At 43.2% G+C, this 19,162-nt stretch overlaps 1 protein-coding gene across 1 annotated transcript; it reads left to right on the top strand.

Moving 5' to 3' along the window:
* Positions 1–4,732: 4,732 nt before the first annotated feature.
* On the top strand, positions 4,733–7,397 carry LOC147981721 (uncharacterized protein At5g01610-like). Its single transcript, XM_087517196.1, has one exon. The coding sequence runs from the start codon at positions 6,182–6,184 to the stop codon at positions 6,626–6,628; it is 447 nt and encodes a 148-aa protein (XP_087373322.1). The 5' UTR covers positions 4,733–6,181; the 3' UTR covers positions 6,629–7,397.
* The last annotated feature ends 11,765 nt before the right edge of the window (positions 7,398–19,162 follow it).

Raw genomic sequence — 19,162 nt, 5'->3', positions numbered from 1 at the left:
TTTCCCTTATATATTACTCAAGGTTATAGTAATGTAATTGATGAGTTATGCATGCGTGTGCAGTTTTCACTATATTCTCCTAGAGATTAAGCTTGAGCTGGGACTAGTAACCGTCTTAGACTCAAGACGAAAAGATCCCCAGGACTATGCAGACATGACTCAAATACTCGAGAAGTAAGTTAAATCGATCATTATCCACCATATCAGCAACTTTGTTCATTTCCTGATATATCAAGTAATTGTTTTCTTTGTCCGGCAGGGTTTGGAGAAAATTCACCAGAAAAGCTCCGGGACTGCCGAAGGAGCTGCAATTTAGACACCCGAAAGTAAGTACTATAGTAGCATTTTAAGCGCATCTACTAGTCATTCAAGCGCTAGTTTCATCAATACCATTTGGCATTCTTGCTTATCAGTTTGATTAACCTCTATTTCTTGTAAAGTGGTTGTGGCAGGAACAAGGGAATGATTTCTGCGGATACTACGTTTGCGAGTCCATCCGCCACACGACCTGTGAGCGGGGCTACACTGACGAACAATATGAAGTACGTAAATAACAACATTCACAATTTTATTTTATTACCATCATTTGTGTTGAGTTTCATTCATTCATATATATATGTATTGACCCCCTTCTTTAAATTAGATGTTTCGGAAGCGGGATGAACTCCTAGCACCAGCTCGCATGCGAGCAATTCAAGAGGAATTGGCGGCATTCTTTCTTGACCACGTGATCCCTGAAGACGGAGAATTCTATGTGGACCCTGAGTCCGTATGATTATATTTGTAAGAGATAATTATTGTATATATGTAGCCGGTAGTGTCAGATAGATATACGAGAACTTGTTGTTCGACCAATCTCTCGGAGAAGGAGAGGTGGTCGATATCACTTCTCTCTGTATGCATATATGTTCATGACGATCTTCTGTTTCCTTCGTTTGCTTACTAGCTAGTTAGCGTGTCTAGTCCTCTCTATACGTATGTATAGTACGTAGCGTCGACCAAGCACGGACATAAGAGAGGACACTTCTCTCTATTAATTATAGCTAGCTAACACAATATATGAAACACCTAAATTAACCCCCCAAAACCCCCAAACCCCCCCCCCCCCCCTTTCAAAAAAAAACAAAAACCCCAGCCACAGAAATGCTGACGCGTGGATGCCTATTGGTCTCGGTTGGTGCCACAAACCGAGACCAAAGGGTCTCCTGCCTGGGCTCTGCGCACTGCCCATATGGAGACCCATCAGTCACGGTTCTGGATTGAACCGGGACTAAAGGGTCGGGGCATTAGTACCGACACTTTAGTCCCGGTTCAGGAACCGGCACTAAAGGCGCTTATGAACCGGGACTATAGGCCCTTTTTCTACCAGTATATACGCATGTTGATCATTTGGTGTAGGTGTTGTTACGTAATAGTTCTTTCTTTCATGATATTAATTACCATATTGTTTTCTTGAAGGTGTCATATATTTGCTTTTTTGGTTGAGATTCGTTTTCTCTCTATTATTTATAATTAAGGTACAGTCTGTAAGAGTTTGCACAATACAATATTTTTTTTTGTTTTTTTAATGTGGTACCGGTGCAACCTTCGTGAGGATTGATTTGTTGGTACGGCAAAATCAAAGTCCCCAGATTAGAAGCGATTGGTGAGGAAGATGTTTATGTGCAGCCTCAACCTTTGTTCTCTTCTCAGCTGTATGGACGACAATGTCTAACACTCTTACTTGATGGTGTCATGTGGGGAGATGAGAGCAAAAAAAGAGTTGGCGGGAATCACCAGATTAGAAGTCAACTGCCATCTCCCCTCTTTCCCCACACCCATATCCCCGTCATTGTTCCCATACCCGGCGCTAAGGCTGGTTACAATGGGCAAGAACATGGTCTAATAACTTACACACTTTCCTAGACTATGTTACTGCCTCCACAGTGGATAGGAACATCTATGTAGTGTCATGCAACAATGTATTTATTAGGTTATAGACTCATTGTTTCTTGGAGTGTATGATGTTCCGGTAACTTAGCTAGTTACCACAAGCACCTCTCTCTTCATTAAATATGTGACACATAAGCAAAGTTGTATTAGAGTGTATGATGTTACTCCTAAGTTCCTCCCCATTGCGACCAGCCTAAGGATAGCTGGAGGAGGACGTGTGGTCCTAAAGAAGGAGGATCTTTGTGAAACACACCTGGTTTCGTCGGACACGGACGCTGCTCCGCGGCCCAGTACCTCAACCAGACCAACGATGATTCACGATAACTCATGATTTTTCCACAAACCACGACAACATACAGTAAGTGTACATTTCTGAATTTTTTACTTCATAATGTACAGTAAGTGTGTAATGTTTTTAGGTTGTTATTCTAAAAGGTTGTGACGTTAGCTGACGCCACAACCAAGATGTAGAAACACCACTGACGGCAAGGAGCGCTGGTGCCTGCACCAAGTTTATATGTGACAGAGCTGGTCCCCACCATCCCTATAAGTCCATGAAATTACAAGTCGTCGTAGGAAGGGACTCGCAAAAGCGACATGCTATAGTGTGATGATCCTTAAAATTGATCATGTTCATCATGAATAGGCAACGGGATAACCACCAGCAATCACTTATGGTTAATTAAGTATATTATGTATATTATGTATATCTCATATTTTTCTTAAAGGGTTTTTGGAGGAGCTTTTTCAAGATGATGATTCTACATAATCAATGCAGAGATTAGGGGAAGTGTTAGGGAATAATTAATTATGGTTAATTAAGGATAATCTCCTTATCTTTGTAAACCGGCGGGCAGTTAAAGTCTGCCACCGTCGCGTCTCTTGTCCCGTCTCCTCTGACCGACGCGTCCCTTGGATGCAACCCCTCGGAGGGTATATATTGTACAATCATCATCGATAGAAAGAGCGATTGATTCATTCTAGCAATTGTTTCTTCAGACCATGTACGTGTGATGGGTAACCACCAGCAATCACGACGAGACAGGAACGCCCCGTCTTAATTTGCCGTATGTGGCCACCCGGCCCAGGAAAAAGTTCATTTTAAACTGTTAACTTGTAGGAGTTCGGCAAAACGAATCCTCGTCGAATCCGATCGATTGCATCATAAACTAGGGAGCTCCTAAGCAGCGCTTTTGGCGCCGCTAACAGGTACTGGCGCCCGCGCGCGACCCACCTGGGCCTGGCCCAACAAGGCCGATGCGCCCGGTTGCCACGGCCTGAACGAGCGAAAAAGCGCAAAAAAAGGTCATCCTCTCCAGGATTCAAACTCTACACGTTACCTTCACGTACTAGCGCACATAACCAGTAGACCTACCCGACTATAGTGCATGTGGAAAGTGTCAAATAATATAAGGACATGCGGCCGCTCTATTTAATGCACTTAGTTTTCTGAATTATTTAAAATAACCGTGAACTTGAATAAGTTCATCAATTTATAAAAAGTTCATCATTTTTTAAGAAAAGTTCATAAATCTGGAAAAAGTTCATCGATTTGTTAAAAAGTTCATCCGATTTGGAAAATAGTTCATTGATTTTGAAAAAAAAACACAGATTTTGAAAGAAAATCATTCAATTTGAAAAAGAGTTCACGGATTTTCAAAAAGGGTTCAAAAAATCAAAAAAAGGGCAATTCTTTTGAACAAAAAGTTCACCAATCAAGAAAAAAGTTCATCGATTTGAAAAAGAGTTCACGGGTTTTCAAAAAAGGGTTCATGAATTCGAAGAAAGTTCAATTTTTTTTTGAAAAAAAAATCATAAAGTTGGAAAAGGTTCATCAATTTTGAAAAAAAGTTCATCGATTTGAAAAAGAGTTCACGGATTATCAAAAAGGGTTCACGAATTCGAAAAAAGTTCACCAATCATGAAAAAACTTCATGAAGATTAAAAAAAATTCATCGAATTGAAAAAGAGTTCACGGGTTTTCAAAAAAGGGTTCACGAATTCGAAGAAAGTTCAATTTGCTTTGAAAAAAAAAGTTCATAAAGTTGGAAAAGGTTCATCGATTTTGAGAAAAAGTTCGTCGATTTGAAAAAGAGTTCACGGATTATCAAAAAGGGTTCAAGAATTCGAAAAAAGTTCACCAATCATGAAAAAAGCTCATCAAGACTAAAAGGAAGTTCATCGATTTTGGAAAAAAGTTCATCGATTAGAAAAAGAGTTCACGGGTTTTCAAAAAAGGGTTCACGAATATGGAAAAAGTTCATTTTAAAAAAAAGTTCATAAAGTTGGAAAAGGTTCATCGATTTTGAAAAAAAGTTCATCAATTTGAAAAAGAGTTCACGGATTTTCAAAACGGGTTCACAAATTCGAAAAAAGTTCACCAATCATGAAAAAAGTTCATCAAAAATGGAAAAAGGTTCATCGATTTTGGAAATAAGTTTATTGATTTGAAAAAAGTTCATTCATTTTTGAAAAATTCACATAAAATCAAAAAGTTCTTCAAATTTGACAAAAAACCTCACAAAACTTTCAAAAAGATCATCGCTTTTTTTAAATGCTCATGCATTCGAAAAAAAGAAAATACAAATGTAAAGAAATTAAAAGAGAACGAACAATGAAATAAAAAACCATCACAAAAATCTGTCCAGAAAAAAAAAACGAAAAAACCGAGCTGGTAGCTTCCAAAGACAGAGCTTCCACGAACTGAAGACAGCATAAGAAGAAAAACGAAGAGGTTAGTGACAAGCGTGAAGCAGTCCTGGTGGTTAGTGCCTTTGCCGACGAAGCGGGTGGTCTTTATTTTCTTGGTTTAAATACAAAAAGTAAGCGCACGGTGTGGCTCCACCGCGAGACCTCGTTAGCTGTTTGATCGACGCAACAACCACCAGGGATACGACATCCATTGTGTTCACTTGCTCCTTTTTTCTCCTTGTCTTCTTTCCTTTTTCTGTCCTTTTCTTTCTTTTTATTTTCTTTTCCTTTTTTATTAAATTCCTTTTTTTAATATTTACGAACTATTTTCCAAATTTGCATATTGTTTTCAAATCTGGAATTTTTTTAGCGTGTTTGATTGCTTGAATTATTTTAAACTATATAAAAACCGGTGGCCATCTTAGTAGGAAATGGCAAACGGCTGTAGACTATACCGATCTATGCTGCATCAACGGCTAGAACAATTCGGGTTATGTGGCTTCATGAGAAGATAGGAAAATCACCTAGTGATGTGTCCCTATTTAGATATAGAAGATAGGCCGCCTTGCATGATTCAAAAGGTATTGCGGGCCAAGATAAATAATAATGGCCCTCATGGCCTTTGAGAAGAACTTGGTGAATGTTATTAAAGTAGAAAATTAATTTCTGCTAAAATAAGATACTCCCCACCATTTCTAAATATAAGTCTTTTACAATATGAACTACATACGGAGCAAAATGAATGAATATACACTATAAAATGTGTCTATATACATCTGTATGTAGCGGAAATCCCTTTTGGAGCTCGGCCTCAAGTGAGGCCTCCAAATTCAAATTTGAAATTACATCAAAATTCATATTTTTACATTTCAAAAAATTCTGAAAAAATACAGATATAAATGAAGGCATAACACACATGTGTGTAAATTTTCAGTTCAAAATAGGTTGAAATGAGGGCTGTGTAAAACAGACAAATCTAGGCTGTTTAACACATGATACTATTTATCCTCCCAGGCCATGAATTTGTCTTTTTTGTACAGCTCACAACTCAAGGTATTTCATCATGAATTTTTTCACGCATGTGAGTTACATCCTTACATACACGCATATTTTTTTCAGAATTTTTTGAACCATAAAAGTCTGAATTTGAATTTTTCAAATATAAAGGCCTCCATGGAGCTCGGCCTCCAAAACGCCTTTCTGTGTATGTAGTCTATATTTAAATCTCTAAAAAGACTTATATTTAGGAACGGAGAGAGTACATATTTAATTGCACCTCAATGAATGTAAAAATTTGTTTTTTGGAGGGAAGTAAAAAAATTTTTGTTACGACGATTTGAAAAATTAATGAGCATATATATCTTATATTTATCTAATTTATATGACAATATTTTTAGTAGGAGTGTATTTCCTATTAAAGTTGGTGAGTACTGAATACACATTTATTGTATACCAAATATTTATAGATTTATCTCTATATATAGCCTGCATCTTTTGATGCTTTCACACAAATATATCAGGACAGCTTTAGTTGTCAGCCTGAGCTAGAGCACCAACAATGGCAAAGCACACTACCCTCCTCCTCGTGGCAATAGTAGCCATCCTTTTCACTGCCACCGCCGCCACCCTAGCCAACACCCCCGCCCCTGCAGCCAAGCCTACAGCGTATGAAATGCTAGGGCGATATGGCTTCCCACCGGGCATCCTCCCGCGGGGAGTGCATGACTACGAGCTTCGACCAAACGGTTCCTTTGAGGTACTCTTCTCCGATGAATGCAAACTTCGTATTGACGGCCAGTACGACATCCACTACAGCACTCGGGTTGCCGGGAACATAAAAAATGACATGATCAGCGGCCTTGAAGGCATTAAGGTGAAGGTCTTTTTTGCGTGGATCAGCATACAGGATGTCGGCCGCGATGGCAATGAGCTTAGGCTGCACGCCGGGATCATATCCAAGTCATTCTCGGTTGACGTTTTCTCCTCTAGCCCTAAGTGTAACTGAGTCTCGATTGCAAGATCGACACAAGTGTCGCCACCCGAGTCCGCCTCTTCGACCACGTCGCTTGACATTTCCTTCTTTCTTCGTGGCATTGATGGTGCACATTGCTGCTTGATTTGCAATCCCGTGCCATCTTACTAATTTTTGTACTCCCATTGTTTTATGGGCTGAGACCGAATGATATAAAGAAGTTCCTTTTGTTCGTGATTGCAAAATTCATTTGTGAGATTTCAATTAACGTGGTGTTTGACGGTGAATCCGTTATCTGATCAGATAAAGCATAATGGTATTTTGGCACAAAAATAAATTTTCACTTAATTAGCTCTCTACATCATCTTAGATACATCTGAATTTTTGTGGATCTTGACGATAGCTTACCACATTTCCCATGTGGTATCTTTTTTTTGCAAGGAAACGTTCGATCTATTAATCATGTCATATCAGCATTGGAGCGAACCGAAGGTACGCCGCAGTCATCGCCCCTCCAGTTTGGCCAAACTTGTTGTATTAGATAGTCAAGAAGACATCGGGCTAAGGCCCCACATGTTCAGCGCACCAGAAGAGCAAACATCTACAATGAATAGAAGTATAGATTGAAAGGATCCAACATGAAGACACATAAACGAAGATGAACAAAGGCTGGATCTAAACATATCCACCAAACAATAGCACCAACTGAATCTCATGAGATTTGCCGGAGACACACCTCCACACACCCTATTACAGTGTGGTAATATGTTGGTGCTAGTGTTTTTCATAAGAATATATATTGGCGGAGCTTGGGGATTAATTATTTCTATAAAAAATGGTGTGGTAATGGCCTGATTCAATTTCATTCGTAAATATGTTGGCCAATTGGCAAGCGGTACATTTGTCCTCATGGGCTGGTGGGACAGCCAAGATTGTTCTAGAATGTCCGCCACAGCTTGCATGCCTCAAAGAAATGAGCTGATTAAATTTAACCCCTCTTAAACAATTACATGCAATTGAGAGCCGTGTGAAGCGGGGTAAATCTTATTCCGCTCGTAAGGCTGGTTGTGTCAACCTAAACACGCATTTCCCGTGATTACACTAGTAGAAAAAGGACCTAATATGAGACACATTAGTCCCGGTTTGATTTTGATCCGGTACTAATGATACCATTAATGCCGGTTCGAACGGCTATGCATTAATACCGGTTCGTGTTGAACCTTTAGTACCGGTTCATGCCACGAACCGGTACTAAAGGGGTGGTGGCAGGCTGGCGTCCGGTTGGAGACACAAACCGGGACTATAGGGCAATTTTCAAACTCTACCCCTCCTCCCTGTATCGCCATTCCAGTTTTGAAAAAATCAAAAGGAAATGATAAAAACTTCAAAAAATAAAATCCTTCGAGAGGTAGTTATATTACTAAATCTACTAGTTAGAAAAATTTGAAAGCTTAAATTTTGACATGTTTTGCAAAAAGTGTAGGGAAAAAGTAAAAACGGCTATAACTTTTGCATACGATGTCGGAAAAAACTTATAATATATCAAAAAATTCAGCATGAAAATCCGCATTCGATTTTGACTGCCTACGGTCTGTTTGCAATTTTTTAGAATTCTCAAATTCCAAAAGGAAAAAAAAATATGCTCAAATTTCAGTTTTTTTAATTTTGGTTAAATCTGGTCAAACTAATTATTCAAGATGTATTAATGTTACTACATAATTGGTCAAGAATATTAGTGTTACTAAATAATTATTCCAATTTTTTGAATTTTGGTCAAATCTGATCAAACTATGGTCAAACTATGGTCAAATTATGGTCAAACTTATTCAAGAAATATTAGTGTTACTAAATAATTACTGTTTTTTAGAATAATAGTTTCAAACTCAAACGGTGAAACGTGTGACCTAATGCTCAAGCTAAACTGCTAAGGGTTAATAGGATTGACAGCTTACATTTGTCAAGAAAACAACAAGTGTAGACTTGGAAAATAGGGGGAATAGAACTTTGAAGTTAAGCGTGCTCAGACTGGGGAAGTGAGAAGATGGGTGACCGGTCGGGAAGTTAGACAATTTGAAATGAGTGATCCACACTTTGAGCTCTTAAGAGGGGTGATTGGAGACTAAATCATCAAATAATTCAGAAAATAAAAAACTGAAAAAAAATCAATTTTTTTCAAAATTTTCAAAAAAAAAACCTTTATTAGCGGTTCGTGGGCCTTTATTAAAGGTTCCCCAGACCATGACGCGAGCTCACGCCACGTGGTGGGCCTTTAGTAGCGGTTCGTGCCGAACCGGTACTAAAGGGGGAAGGGCTTTACAAACCGGTTTTAAAACTTCGTTTTCTACAAGTGTTATATGGGCCGGCCCACTCGAGACACTGCGTTCTTTCCTGCTTCTTAAGTTACTAATGTCCTGGTTTATTTTGGATGTTTTGTTCTTCTTCTTTGTTTTTCTCTGCCAGTTTTCTTTTGAAATTTTATTTTATTTTTATTTCATTTTTTCTTATCAACTTTCCTTTTTATATTTTTGATTCAAACACATTTTAAATTATTGATTTCTTACATTATAAAGTATATTAAAATGCTTGAACTAAAATTGGATACTTTTTTTAGTCCATGAAAATTTATTAGATTTCATAATTTATTTAAAAATCATAAATAATTTTAAGTTTGTTTAATATTTTTAAATTTGCTAATATTTTGTATATTGGCGATCATTTTTCAAATCCCTTTATTTTTAAAAATGTAAACACCTTTTGGAATTTAAAATCCTTGAACATTTTAAATTTCTGAAATATTTCAAAATTACTAAAAAATTTCTGTGTATTGTTTTAAAACTGAGGAACATCTTATAAAATATTGTCACCAGTTGTAAAAAATTAACGCAGTTGCAGGAAGAAAAATATAACTGAAAAGACATTCAGCCCATCGCTAGGATAGAACAAAACTGACCAAACAAACAACCCAAACTCGATAGAGTGGTTTGTGGTCCGGTTCACAATGCCAACATGAGTTTGTGTTTGGTCAAATCCCTATGTGCGGGACAGGATGTCTCGTGAAGAGTTTGACATCTGGCACAAGTACGGACCTATGGCAGTGCAAATGTGCAATACTATTTGCCACGTGTACGTGACTTCATGTACGATTTCGTGACCATTTTCAACGTCTTAGTTTCAAGGTTCTGCTTCCCCTTTGAACTCCTTTGCTAGCGGGGACAACTATAATACAAGATGTTTCCTAACAAAATAAAATGTAATGCTTTTAGATATTAGTGTAAAAAAGGTGCCTACATAGAAAAGGGGGACATGAGAAGAAACAATGGCAAAGATCTGGCAGGTGAGATCATCTCATACCTCTAGCAAAGTCAGATCATATGTACTCCGATCGCCATAATAACCGCTTGTTTTGTCTTTGAGGACAACATTTAGGTTTTGTTGCCTTGGCCTCCAAATTTCTTGAAGACCGCATCAAATCAAGCCCGCGAGCCTATACATTTGTGGGCTGGGGCGCTGATATGGAGCAGGCACCAAACCCAACCGCTCATGCAGGAGGAAACTTTGATGTTGTTTTTGACCTCCGGCATCGAATCCTACCAATGATGCGGTCGTCCGTATGTTTACCTCTTTGACTCCTACCAATAACACAACCACTTTTGCATTGAGAAGAGCGTTCATTAATAACCAATCACTACTAAGGAAATGCTTATACACAGTAGCATAGTAGTAGCGCTGTAAAATAGGAACCATTGCTGTTATTTAGCACTAGCGTTTTTCCTGGCAGGCGCTACTAGTAACTCTGTAGTAGTAGCGCTGGGACGCAAAAACACGCTACTGCTATGTGGGACCAGACGAGGCCACCGACGGTCGGTGGAGTTGTAGCGTCGTACAGAAACAAGCACTACTACTAACAGTTTAGTAGTAGCGCTTGATTTTACTGCGCTGCTACTGCTAATGGGTCCCACTTAGTAGTAGCGCTTTTCCTGGAGAGCGCTACTACTAAGTCCCATAGCAGCAACGCTTTTTGCTAAGCAGCGCTACTGTAGTTGCAGCTGGTGCCACCTTTCCACCCCCTCCCCTCCTCTCCCCCACTTTGCCCTCTCTCCCCCTCCTTTCCCTTCTCCACTCTCCATTCTCCACCACTACAAGGGAAAACCTTATACACAGAATCTTAGCACCAGCGCGGCACAAAAAGATAGCGAGGTTAAGAAAAGCACGCTACTAATGTAAATTTAGCAGTAGCGCGTGATGTCTAAATCGCGTTGCTTCAAAAATCTACCGACAGTACCCAACGACCTAAGTTTACCAGCAGCGCGGTGTCACGATGCGTGCTATTGCCAATGCAATAGTAGTAGCGCGCGTTTTAGTCACGTCGCTGCTGCTAATTTTGAAATTGTCCACACGGTTGGCCCGTTTAGCAGTAGCGCGTGTGACGAAAGGGCGCTGCTGCTACGCTCTTAGCAGTAGCGTGTTTTTCCTCCCGCGCTACTGCTAAGTCGCAGGACCCCACCACCTTTTTCCACCCACCCATCCTCCCCTCCTCCATCCTCCCTTTCCCCTACCTCCCATCCTCCCTCTCCCACTCTTCTTCTTCCTCAATACTTCTCCCCCCATTACTCTCCCTCTTCTACCTATCTTTCTCTCTCTTCATTACTCCTAGCTAACTAACACCACCTCCATTAATGCATCTCCTTTCTCTTTTTCCTCCCCCCTCCACTAGTTGAAGTTGTCTCCTTCCAAATTAGCTAGCTAGGTAGATGTAGCATTTAGTCAAGTGACCTATTTGCCCCCTAACTAGATCTATCTTTGTCAAGAAGAGCTTTGTGCACTTTTGATCTCCCTACATCATCATCTCTACCGTGTGCTCGATCCCGAGATAGAGGTGATTAAAATTTCATGCTTTTGCAAAATGGAAATATGTGTATGTGTGTGTGATAAGATAATTGGGCAATATGATGGAAATTGTGTGTGTGGCATGAGTTCACGCCAAATTGTGCTTTTGAGTTGCCTATGTTTTGCCGAAATGTCGATTTATTTCCGTTTCGACGAATGCCGGGCAAACTCTAGATCTATATATGTCCTATTTTTAGGGAAGGTCATGCCGAATTTTTGTATGACTTTGATGCATGCACGCATTTTTATAATCAATTTGTTTATTATTACCGTGCAGACGTTCATGATGGTCAGTGGAACGATGGTGGGTAGGTGGTTGCGGTCGGCGGTGCAGGACATCAAAGATGGTTTGGTTCGACCCCTATGACGATGGTCGTGTCGAAGCACACCTGCTCATGACTGGTTTCATGGATGGCTATACTCGATGGATAATTGAAGATGAGGATGACGATGTTGAGGACGCCGACGGGGCAGGCAATGACGACACGGGGCAAGACGAAGAGATGATCGATAATGGCGGCGGGGAAGAGGCCGGACATGGCGGCAGAGAAGGGGCCGACATGGCGGAGGAGAAGGGTCCGGACATGGCGGCGGAGAGAACGACATGGACTCCATGCAGCAGAGTTCGTCGGTACTAAGTTCAATCGCGCAGGGCCCTCATGTTCAAGCAATGCTTCGCAAGGAGACGAGTACTAAGAGAGCTGCTTCTAGAGAGGAGGCTAAGCTGGAGCAACTGGTGGAAGACTCGAACACTCCATTGTATGATGGTTGCAATCCTGAGGTGACCCGCTTGAGTTTCACGCTCCAATTCCTGAAGACGAAGGCTAAAAACAAATGGACCGACACTAGCCTCGATGAGCATATCAAGTACCTAAAGGATGTTCTTCCCGCGGGGAATCTATGTCCTACTAGTGTTGATGAGGCCAAGAAGATCGTGTGCCCTCTTGATCTGCCGCACGTTAGATACCATGCATGCATCAACGATTGCATAATTTATTGGAAGGAGCATACGGAAAAAACAAGCTGTCCGATGTGCAATGCTTCTCGATACAAGAAGGCTGGGAAGAAATGACCCCAGAAAGTTGTATGGTACCTACCGATCACTCCCCGTCTCCAGCGGTATTTCGTAGATCCCAAGGAAGCAAAGCTAATGCGCTGGCACGCGGAGAGGAAGAAGCCCGACGATGGAGATGATCCGAAGTTGAGACACGTCAAGGATGGAAGCCAGTGGAGAGCATTGAACAACTTCTATCGGTATTTTGAATGTGATGCAAGGAACATCGTGCTCGGCGCGTGTACCGATGCCATGAATCCATTTGGCAACCAGAACATAAACCATAGCACATGGCCTGTGTTTGTATGGATGTACAACCCCCCCTGGTTGTGCAAGAAGTAAAAGTACATTCACATGAGCATGCTTATTCAAGGGCCGAAACAACCAGGAAATAATATTAATTTGTATCTGGGGCTACTTCAAGAGGAGTTAGACACGTTATGGAAAACACCAACCAAGACATGGGACGCCAGCAAAGGCGAGTATTTCTACATGAGAGCCGTGCTGATCGCGACGGTGCACGACTATCTCGGTTACGGATATGTCGCAGGCCAGGTGTGCCATGGATATTGCGGATGCACGTGGTGCATGGATGATACGATGTCTTAGCAGCTAACGTCAAGGAAAGATGGCGTTCTGGGAAAATCGTGTACATGGGGCATCGAAGATGGCTCGAACCGGACGACCTGTGGAGAAACCATGGAGATCTATTCAATGGTCATGTTGAGCATCGAGGACCTCCACGTAAGCGGAGCGGTGCCGAAATCGATGATCTGTTGAAAAACTGGAAGGAGTGCCCCGCGCCAGGAAAGACGATGAAAAAGGCACCAGAGCCGCTGCCGAAGGTATGGAAGACGAGGTCTGTGTTCTGGGACTTGGAGTACTGGCACAAACTCGATACACGTCATTGCCTTGATCAAATGCATATCTGTAAGAATGTCCTTGACAGGTTGCTCGCGACACTGATGAACATGCCGAATAAGACCAAGGATGGGCCGAAGGCAAGAAAAGACATGCAAGATTTGAAAATAAGGGAAGATCTACACATGCCGCCCCGTAAAAAGTCAGACGAGACAGAGATGGAGATAGAGGCACGTGAGAAGAAGGGCAAGAAAATAAAGAAAGAGGATTATTGCCCCCCTGCTTGCTTCACCTTAAGTCAGGCTGAGATCGGTCAATTCTTTAAGTGCCTTACCAAAGTCAAAGTTAGTTCCGGTTACTGTGGCAAGATAAGCAGATATCTAGACACGTACAAGAAAAGGTTTAGCGGGATGAAGTCCCATGACTGTCATGTGATGATGACGCAGATACTACCTGTTGCCCTTAGAGGGATAATGGACAAGCACGTCCGTGACACGCTTATTGGTCTCTGCAACTTTTTCGACGTCATCTCTCAAAAGTCGATCAGTCTGAAGCAGCTCCTAAGGCTACAGGAAGAGATCGTTGTGATACTGAATGAGCTTGAGATGTACTTCTCGCCAGCGTTCTTTGACGTGATGGTGTATCTGTGTGTCCATATTGTGGACGACATAATAGACCTGGGGCCGTCATTTCTGCACAACATGATGCCGTTTGAGAGGATGAATGGGATCATCAAAGGATTTGTTCGTAACATGTCCCGTCCGGATGGAAGCATCGTCCAGGGCTATCTGGCACAAGAGTGCATCTCTTTCTACGAGAATTTTCTATATGGCATAGACCTGCCACCCGGTGTTAGTGTTGGTTTGCCCGTTAACAAGCACGATGGGAGGCTCGAAGGAGAAGGTCACTCCAACGGTCGCAGTGAACTGCACGTGGCATACTCAGATCGACGCAGCGACTTTGACTGAGCAAACTTGGTAGTGCTACAACACCTAGACGAGGTAGATCCTTTCGTGGCACTGCACAAAGAAGTTATCGCAAAGAAGTATCGTGACCGGGGGGTATGTAGGACGGACGCCGAAGTTACTAGAGAGCACAACTCCACTTTCCTGCATTGGTTCAAAGAGCATATTATTGCTAATCCCCCCGAAGGAGGGTCTAAGGACGGATTGCTCATATACGCCTTAGCACATGGCCCCTCGCCCAACCTCGTAACCTATCAGGCATACGATATCAACGGATACACGTTCTACATGGAGGCCAAAGATATGGACAATGATGATCAGAACTCAGGGGTGACGATGGAATGCATGGCCGGCAGCGACAACGACGCAACTGAAAGATTTTACGGAAGGGTCGAGGAGATCTGGCAGCTTGACTACTCTGGACTGCACAACACGATGATGTTCCGTGTCAGATGGGCTAAGAATGTCGAAAGAGAAAACCGGAATTTCACTACCATGACTATACACGATGCCAAGAGTGCTACCATGAACGCTATCGCAAAAAACGAGCCATGCGTACACGCTAAGCATGTGACACAATGCTTCTTCATAACCGACCCGCGCAATCCCAGCCGTGTTGTCGTCAGGAGAGGCAAAAGGAACATCATTGGAATGGATGGAGTCGCCAACGAGGAAGACTACGATCAGTACGACAATCCAATGAGGGAAGATGACAATGATGATGAAGTATACGTCAAAAGAAGAATCAGTACTACATTACCTAAGAAAAATCGTACTCCATGGAAAAGGCAAAGTCACAATGAGGGGCTCAATTATTCTTCAACGAACAAGAAGGGAAAGAAGCTAACTCAAAAATGAAAATGCCAACGCTGAGGAACCGTATGTTATCGGTCAAATGATGTAATATATATGTTCCTATTTTGTATACACACTTAGCCATTATTATGCATGGGTCGAATGATGTAATATATATATGTTCCTATTTTGTATATATATTTAACCGTCAAATGATGCAATATATATCGCCTCCCTTCATTCACTGCTCTTAGAAAAAAAGAAAACAAAAATGAGAGAAAATAAAGGAAAATAAAATAGAGGAAACAAACAGGAAAACTGTTATATATAGGTACGGGTTATAGTAGCAACGCTTTTGTGAGAAAAGAGCTACAGCTAGTCAAGATAGCAGTAGCGGTTACTACATGAAAGCGCTATAGCTACCTGAAGTAGCTATAACGCGTTTTGCCTAAACGCGCTACTGCTATGCCCACTTAACCCCCAAAATCCCCGCTCCTCCCTTCATCCCGCCTCTTTTCCCCAAATCCCCACGCTCTCCTCCCTGTCGCGCTCTGCGCTCGCCCCCGACTGACCCCGGCGCCGGTTCTGGCCCCGGCCCCTAACCCCGACCCCGACCCCGGCCCCGACCGACCCTGACCCCGACCCCGACCGACCCCGACCCCATCCCCGGCACTCGACCCCGACCCCAACCCCTCCCAACCTCGGCTGTCGTTGGGCCTGCACCCTCTGTAAGCCCCCCACCGCTCCTCCTCTCTCTGGTAGCTAGGTTTTTTGGTTAATTTACTTTCGTTTTAGTTAGGGCAGATGGTTAATTAGGTTATATATTTAGTTAGGGCAGATGTTGGACATGTGATGTTTTGGACATGTCACATTTGGAATTTGGAAATGTCATTTGGACATGATGATTATGTGCAGGGTAAATGATCCGAGTGGCCTATGTTACGCTGGAATGTTGATTCATTTCCGTTCCGGTGAATTTCAGGCGCTCGATATGTCCATTTTTTAGAAAAGGTCATGCCGAAATTTTCCGTCAATTTTGGCATGATTTGTGCTAGATAGATTTATTTTTTATGTCATTTCTCATTTTTTCATAGTTTTACAATTAAATGAGGAGACTTAATCATAGGAAACATGTCGAACAATGAAGAAACTGGGCCTTCTGACCAAGATGCAGACGAGATGGATTATGAGTGTGAACAAGAGTACCTCGACTATTTGACTGCTAAGACGATATTGTTGCGAAGTCAGGGTTTGCAGGTCGGCTTCGATGATGGTACTGACGCCGACATCGACACCGATGGCGCCGGCGCCGATGGCGGCGCCGAGACCGATGGTGGCGTCGAGACCGGCGGGGAAGGTACCGGCGGGGAAGATACCAGCGGGGAAGGTACCGGCGCCGATGCCGCTACCGAAAAGAAGAAGCGAAAGAAGCAGAGGATACGAAAACCTAACAAACTAGGGATTGGACGACTGGTTATCACAAAGATGGCACCTGGCAAGTTTGAGCCATTAGAGCCGGAAGAACCTCGCAAGTGCTATGGGAACCAAGTAGGATGCATCCTACGGGAATGTGCGAGCATCATAGACGATGACTTAAGGAGTAAAGAACATTTGATGCAGTTGCTCCTGACGAAGTTGCACAAGAGATTCAAATTCCCCGACCGGGATGATAACATAGAACAACCATGGGATGATCCGAAGATGAAAAAGATTAACAATCACGCCATCGGCATGTTCCGCAATGATTTGGCCTCCTGGAAAGGGAGGGTGAAACGAGCTATTGAGGCTGAGGAACACCTGTCCAAGATTCTGGAGGAAAATGCGACACTTACAGAAGAGGAGTTCGAAAAGTTTAAGGACACTTGCGCTACCAAGGCAGCCAAGGCTAAGGCTGCAAAATTCAAGAGCCTTTGGCAAAGGAACACGGGGAAGCATCGCCTCAGAAGCCGTGGCTACCTCGATAAAAGGCCCATACGGGATAAGGAGGATGCGGAACGTGAAGCCGCGGGTATCCCAGACCCTATCGCGAAGTTCACCAACCCCTTGGAGCATGACTTCATCAGGGCCCGATACATGTGGGACAAGGAAAAGAAGGTTTTTTACACGGACCAGATCACGAGGAAATTGATTAGACTACTGGTAATTATTCTTTTACCACCTTACATTTAGCTCCAGATCTAGTCAACTACACATTCCAAAACGGTTCACGCTCCTTCTGCAGGAGAAGCAACACCAGCTTGCAGCCAAAAGCCCTACTTCTCCGATGAGGCCCAAGTGGGACACCCCTCTCAACCGGGCCTTGAATGAACTTAAGGGACTCCCTTTGGGCCAGCGGCCGCAATATGGTCGTGTGCACGGCGCTGGAGACGACGCCATGTGGAAGGTGTTTTACAACGAGGGCCTAGAGGCCAAGAAGAAGAAAAAGAAGTTTAGTCATTAGGACATCAACGAGAAGGTGAAGCTTGCGTTCGAGAAAGAAGGAGCTGAGGATGCGTAAAAACAGCCGAGGAGAAAAATGACTTGCTACAGCAGGCAGTCAATGCAGTTGTAACTGCCTGCACAAATGATTTCGCTACTAACTTGGTTCCAACTATCATCAACTGGACGAAGGAAAATCCAGACAAGACGATACATTATATCCCGTTGCCCAGTTTCGTTGGGAGCAACTCCGTGAACAACAACACCACCGCACCATCACTTGCTCACGCAACCGGGCCTCCTCTCGTAGTCGCTCCCGCTCATAGCAGCCCATGCTTAGTCTCTGGCGCGCTAGCTGGGCCTTCGTCTTTGGCTGAGCTCGATGCCCTCATGGCAATTACATGTCACACCAACATATATATATATATATACAATATTCCATTTTCGTTGCCTTTTGGATGTTTTACACCACAGACATGTGTTTGCAGGCCAAAGAAACCCCGTGCACCATACTCTACTTGATCAATGGCCAGAAGGTGGATGTGGGAAAGGGGATGATAATGAACCCCTTGCAACCCACATTCCACAACCAGCCGATCCCGGCTGGGCACTTCAAGGTTACCTTGTCCAGTGTGAAATCGGGGCACGAGGATTTGCCTCCTCTAGTACAGCATGTGGGAGAGGACGACGAGACCCCGCTGCGGATTGGGAGCTGCAAGGGTTGGGTGCTGCTATGGCTGAAGAATCTTATTCGTCTGGAGCCGGCCGAGAGCACACCGATAACCACACATCAACAAGCATGTGCGGAGACCATCACCCCGCCTACGCAATTACCTGCTCCTGTATCGCCGGATGAGAGCGGCGGAAGATGTGATGAAGGGGGTGTAATAGTACTGGCTGATGTAATCGGTCATGTAGAACAGAGAATGGATGATGAGACGGAGGTCGACCAAATGGGTTTCCTCAATACAAACGCGTATTAGTGTGACTTAGATATGATGTGTCAACCATATGACGAATCAGGCTATCAACATGCTAATGAGGATATGGATTATCTGCCCGGGCAGGAAGGTTGTAGCAGGGATTGCAAAAAGTCTTTCTTCATGAAATCCTCACATGACATGCGTGAAGATGCCGCCTCAACATAGGCTCAACTAGCCGGGGGTCGTACAGTGCTTAGCCCGGGAACACTGGGGCAGGAGTTAAGGAAGGGTCTAGAAGGTGTGCCCAAGAAAAAGGACAGGAAGAGATCGGGGAAAATAGCTGCCTCCTAACAAGCCAGAGCACATAGCAGCCAGACGATGGATTCTGAAGAGCATGTACCCGTGAAAGGTGCGGCCATGTTCCATCTCACGGGCGAGCCGATGCTATCGCCGAAACCGCTGGAGGCACTATCAGGGGATCTCAGGAGACTGCACGACCATGTGCTGTCGACTGAGAAAAGCCTACTAGCCTCGAAGGATCCAGGATATCCAACATACGCGGCTCGTGTGCCTGAGGGGAAGTGCTACATCGACACACGGACCGCGAAGGTCTTCTTCCTGCGGTTTGACCATATCTTTGACATGTTTCTGACAAGGTGGCTCG

Source organism: Triticum urartu, chromosome 3A (genome assembly GCF_056163025.1).
Source record: "Triticum urartu cultivar PI428250 chromosome 3A, HENAU_Tu73, whole genome shotgun sequence".
Lineage (NCBI taxonomy): Eukaryota > Viridiplantae > Streptophyta > Magnoliopsida > Poales > Poaceae > Triticum > Triticum urartu.
Note: the sequence above shows the minus strand (reverse complement) of the source record. Positions and strands in the feature narration are given on the sequence as shown.